At 53.7% G+C, this 5,447-nt stretch overlaps 1 protein-coding gene across 1 annotated transcript; it reads left to right on the top strand.

Moving 5' to 3' along the window:
• Positions 1-504: 504 nt before the first annotated feature.
• Positions 505-5,447, top strand: LOC308228593 (olfactory receptor 14A16-like; the record flags this gene model as incomplete). Its single annotated transcript, XM_080631969.1, has 3 exons — positions 505-1,471; positions 4,468-4,696; positions 5,021-5,447. The coding sequence occupies 3 exons, from the start codon at positions 505-507 to the stop codon at positions 5,445-5,447; spliced, it is 1,623 nt and encodes a 540-aa protein (XP_080488095.1).

Genomic DNA, 5,447 nt, shown 5'->3' with positions numbered 1-5,447 from the left:
CTGGGAACAAGAGTGATGGACTCTGTAGCTCTCCCGACTATGCACTGATCCACAGGCTGCTGAGCTCTTTCATCTGTCCTGTCCTAAGACTGATCGCATGCTCAGTCAGAAAAATTAGGATTTCTACACCTAAAAATAGCACTTCTCAGGTGAGAAACTTCTGAGATAATCCTGACAAAGTCACACTGAGGCTCTGCTCTGCAGCCACAATCCTCATAGCTGTGAGTGCAGGCACTGAACCTCTGTTACATCTGATGCCCCTTGTGGGTATTGGAGCTTTCACAGCTTTGTAAAACCCCTGCAGTGGTACAGAGCTGAGTCCTTGGAGCCACAGTGCTTCTGCCAGCACACTCAGCACCAGCACCAGGAATGGGAAAATGCATTTGAACTTGAGGGGATGGTGGAAATCTTATGGGAAATGATCTGGTTTTATCCTGAGAAGTCTCCCCTAACCTGTCACTGCCTTTTTCTGCTCTGACAGTGCCCCATGCCCAGAGGCAGCAGATGGCCAACAGCAGCTCCATCACCCACTTCCTCCTCCTGCCATTCGCAGACAGGCGGGAGCTGCAGCTCTGGCACTTCTGGCTCTTCCTGGCCATCTCCCTGGCTGCGCTCCTGGGCAACGGCCTCATCATCACCAGCACAGCCTGCGACCAGCACCTCCACACCCCCATGTACTTCTTCCTCCTCAACCTCTCCCTGCTGGACCTGGGCTGCATCTCCATCACTGTCCCCAAATCCATGGCCAATTCCCTGTGGGACACCAGGGCCATCTCCTACACAGGTTGTGCTGCACAGGCCTTTTTCTTTCTATTTTTTATCATAGCTGAGTTTTCTCTCCTCACTGTCATGTCCTATGACCGCTACGTGGCCATCTGCAAGCCCCTGCACTACGGGAGCCTCCTGGGCAGCAGAGCTTGTGTCCACATGGCAGCAGCTGCCTGGGGCAGTGGCTTTCTCACTGCTCTGCTGCACACAGCCAATACATTTTCACTGCCCCTCTGCCGAGGCAATGCTGTGGAGCAGTTCTTCTGTGAAATCCCCCAGATCCTCAAGCTCTCCTGCTCACATTCCTACCTCAGGGAAGTTGGGCTTCTTGTGATTGGAGCCTGTGTAGCATTTGGCTGTTTCGTTTTCATTGTGGGGTCCTATGTGCAGATCTTCAAGGCTGTGCTGAGGATCTCCTCTGAGCAGGGCCGTCACAAAGCCTTTTCCACGTGCCTCCCTCACCTGGCTGTGGTCTCCCTGCTTGTTGGCACTGGTATCTTCACCTACCTGAAGCCCCCCTCCATCTCCTCCCCATCCCTGGATCTGGTGGTGTCAGTGCTGTACTCGGTGGTGCCTCCAGCAGTGAACCCCCTCATCTACAGCCTGAGGAACCAGGAGCTCAAGGATGCTGTGAGGAAGCTGGTGACTGGATGTGTTTCAGCAGCCATACACTGCCTGCTTTACCCAGGAAAAGGCTTCCAGTGTAGGTCATGAGAGGACAAGTCTGCCATTCCTGCTTTACAACTGTTTTCCTGTTTCAGTTTGTTGTGATGTTGTCTTCATAGAAATGTCAGTTTTCATCTCCTCCTGTTTAAGTAGCCACTTGTGTTGTGTGACCCACAGCCTTTGTGTCACTGGAGGTCTCTCACTGTATTTAAGAGAAATAAATGATCCTGCACCAACTTCTTCTCTGTGCTATGTCCTCATGTGGCAGGAATGAAGGGGAATGAAATCAGTTTTCTTGCTACTCCAGCTCTGGGATGGCTGCTCTGTACCTGGAGCAGGAAGAGCTCTTGGGGAGCCCAAGGGCTGTTGGGGACTGGCTGCCTGTACCGGCAAGGAGGACATGGAGAATACAGAGCCAGGCTCCTCACCATGGTGCCTGGTGGGAGGACAAAAGGCAATGGGGGATAGTGACAGAGGAGAGGTTGAGCCGGGACATAAGGAAACCTTGTTCCCCCAGGCTCAGGCAAGTGCTGCATCAGGTCACCCAGAGAGGCTGTGCAGTCTCTGGCCTTGGGGATTTCCAACTCAGACTGAATCAAGCCTTGAACCACTTCCTCTGACCCTGTTCCTGATGGGTTGGACTTTGTAACTCCTGGCGTCCTTACCAACCTCTGTTCTCTTATGATCCTAAGACGATGGGCTTATGAAGGGTCACAAAGATGCTCTGAGGGCTGAAGCATGTCTCCAGACATCTTCATCTCCAGATGAAAACAGGCTGAGAGAGCTGGGGATGTTCAGCCTGAGGAAGAGAAGGCTCCAGGGAGACATCTTAGCAACCTGTCCACACGTAAACAGGGCCTACAGGAAACCTGGAGAGAGGCTTTTTGCAAGGGTGTGCAATGACAGAAGAAGGGGGAATGGCTTTAGACTGAAAGAAGGGGTTTAGATCAGACATTAGGAAGGAATTCTTCCTTGTGAGGGTGGTGGGACACTGGCACACGGTGCCCAGAGAAGCTGTGGCTGTCCCATCCCTGGCCGTGTTCAAGGCCATGTTGGAAGGCGCTTGGAGCAACCTGCTCTAGTGCACCACTCTAAAACACTCCCGTACACCCAGAAACACCCTGAGACACCTAAAAAAACCACCCACAAAGCACCTGATGAACACTCTAAAACATCCCTAGATCCCTGAAAACACCACTGGCATCCCCCAAACTCCTCATGTCCTTGTCCTCCCCCTGCTGTGATGCTGTGGCCTAAATCCAATCCTAAACCGTGACACTAAACCCTATCTCTGACCTAAACCCCTGTTCCTGACCCTAACTCTAAACCTCACTTATTTTTATAATGTTATAATATTATAATAGAATGCAATTAAAATTATGAAAAAATACTAAGTTAAATAATATAAATAATAAAAAAATTAAAATGAAACAGATTCAGTAAAAACAAAGAAACATGCCTTTCTGCTCTTCCTTCTTCCTCTGTCTATTCTTTCTTTCCAAGGAAAAGATTCATTGAATCCTGGAATAACTCAGGTTATTCCTGAAGAGACCCCTGAACATCATCTTGTCTGGCTACCCTGCTCAAGGCAGGGTTAACCAGGTGAGATCATTCAAAGGCTCTTCCTTTCCTGCTGTCATCCACCAAGGAGCTAAAAAGGCACTCCATCATATTAGACAGGGAGTTAATAAAGACATTCAACAGTGTTGGCCCAACTGCTTGCACTGAGGGGTGTCACTCTTAAGTGGCCGCCAGGAGGAATCTACCACTGGTGACATTTGGGCTTGATCCAGCAGCCCACTTCCCCCTCACTAAATCCTCTGTCTCTTCCGCCCAGAGATCACCAATTGGCTATAAATAGATTATTAATGGTCCAGGTACAAAACATGCCCTTTTTTCCCCTACCCATACAAGTTCGGCAATCGCTTTCTTGTCCTACAAGCACCTAGAAGTGGCTGCAGGTGTATTTGGTCCATCACCTTCCAAGGGAGTGGGATGAGTTGAGCAGCCTGTGATTATCCAGAGCCTCCCTTCTTGCCCTTCGTGAGGAAAGGTTTGATGTCCGCCTTTTCCAAGGACCCCAGAACCTCTCTGATGGCTCTGACACGTTTGAGGGCACAATCCAGAAAGGATGATGGGAGCGTTTGCCACGAGCCTGCCCAAGGCATGCGAGAAAAAATCCCGCTGGGACATTGGGGTCACACACAGAAACGGCAGGGCCCTGGTGTCCACACCTGAGCTGTCCTCATGCACTCCTGTCACGGTTTAAGCCCAGCCTCATACACTCCGGGGTGTTCAGGGACACGAGTCCTCCCCTTGCACACACAGAGCCGTGTACTTGCTGCAGCAGCGTCTCTCTGGCCTCCTGTTGCCACTGCGAGAGGCTGGAGGCATCTCAGCCCTGCGGTGTTGTCACCCTGATCTGCACTCACCTGGGCCCAGCAGCAAAAGGAATGGGCACGGGGACCTCGGCTCAAGGAAGCAAACCCAGTGCTGCATTCAGGAAGGTTTCCAAGGAACGTTGCTATCAAAGTGAAGTGACCTCAAGACACTCTCTGCCCCACTGGCCTTCATGGAACCCCACGGAATAGCTGAGGGTGTTTGTGCTCACCCAGGGTTCATCTCCTCAACTACACACTGTGTGCATGCTTACATCTCACCCGTACAGTGCGAACTGCCCTGGAGCCCAGCTCTTCCACACAAATGCCCTTTGCCTGCCTTGGCCTGAGCTAACAGCGCTGCCACAAAACATGCCACTGCCACTGCCACAAAATACGTGACCGTATGTGATGTATACATCACCATCTGAACTATTATTTACATCATCTTCAAATCATTGTGAATTCACAGTTGAATTAAAAGTCAATCATTGCTTAATCAGCATTGGATTCCCATTTGATTTTAATTCAGTCCCTGATTAATTACCATTGGTCATTAATAAGGCCCTTTCAGTTATCCCCACAAGGACGACTTCTCTGAACCATTCCCCTGTGAAGCACAATGAGGCACAGCTCCAAGTCCATTTCCCTTCAGGCGTGCAGCAGCAGATCCAGCAAGTGCCCCCGTTCCCCACTGAGGGCCATGGCAGATGGAGGAAGCCCAGCACATCCCGGCTGGGTACAAAGAGAGCTGCAGAGAAGGTTCCCGAGAGCAGGACAGCTCCTGGCACAGGGACTATCCCAGCTCCAGGTCCAGCCTGCACTGGACGCCCTGCGCCTCCTGCCCTTGGCGGCGGGGTCACAGCGGGGCCCTTTGTGACCCGGTCTGTGACAGTCCCCGGCGTGGTCACGTCCCTTGCGCTGCCCTTCCCTCCCCTGCCCACATCCCTCCATCCCGCAGGGGGGCAGAGAGGCCCTGCAGCCGCCCCAGGGGGAAACTGGGAGGAGGTGGGGGCTCCCCAGGAGAGCAGCTCTGCGCTGGAGCCAGCCCAGGTGTGCCTGGGGCAGCCACTGCAGAGCGGGCAGTGAGGGCTCCCCCAGGGCTGGGCAGGGTCGGGGCCAGGGACTGCCCCCAGCTGGATGCTGGCACTGCTGGATCCCGCTTCCTCCTCACGCTGCCAGCAGGGGCCTGCGCTCTGCCCCTGCAGGGCTGCTGCAGGGTTACCAGAACCCGCCAGCGCCATTGCCCCCTGCCGCAATCCCTGCCAGGCTGCTGCAGGCCTTGCCAGAGCCCTCCCGGGATTTGCCACCTCCTGCAATGCCCGCTCGGCTCCCACTGCCTTTACCAGTGCCCCGGGCCCCTGCAACACCTTCAGGAGCCCACCAGGAATTGCAGAAGGTGGCAGGGCCTGGCGGGATCTGGCACAACCCGTGCAGGCTCGCCGGCGTTCCGCAAGACAGCAGGGACCCTGGTGTGCCCATGGAACCTGGACGTGCGTTCTAGACAGAGGCAGCAGCCTTGGGGGCCTGGTGGAGCTCGGAAGCCCTGCAGGTATTGCAGGGGCACCAATGCCCGTGGTGTCCAGGAAGATCCCTGGGCACTCTGGAAGCCACAGGATCCCGAAGGAATGCTGA

Source organism: Psittacula echo (assembly GCF_963264785.1).
Source record: "Psittacula echo genome assembly, chromosome: 19".
NCBI lineage: Eukaryota > Metazoa > Chordata > Aves > Psittaciformes > Psittacidae > Psittacula > Psittacula echo.
This window is presented reverse-complemented; position numbering and strand designations above follow the sequence as displayed.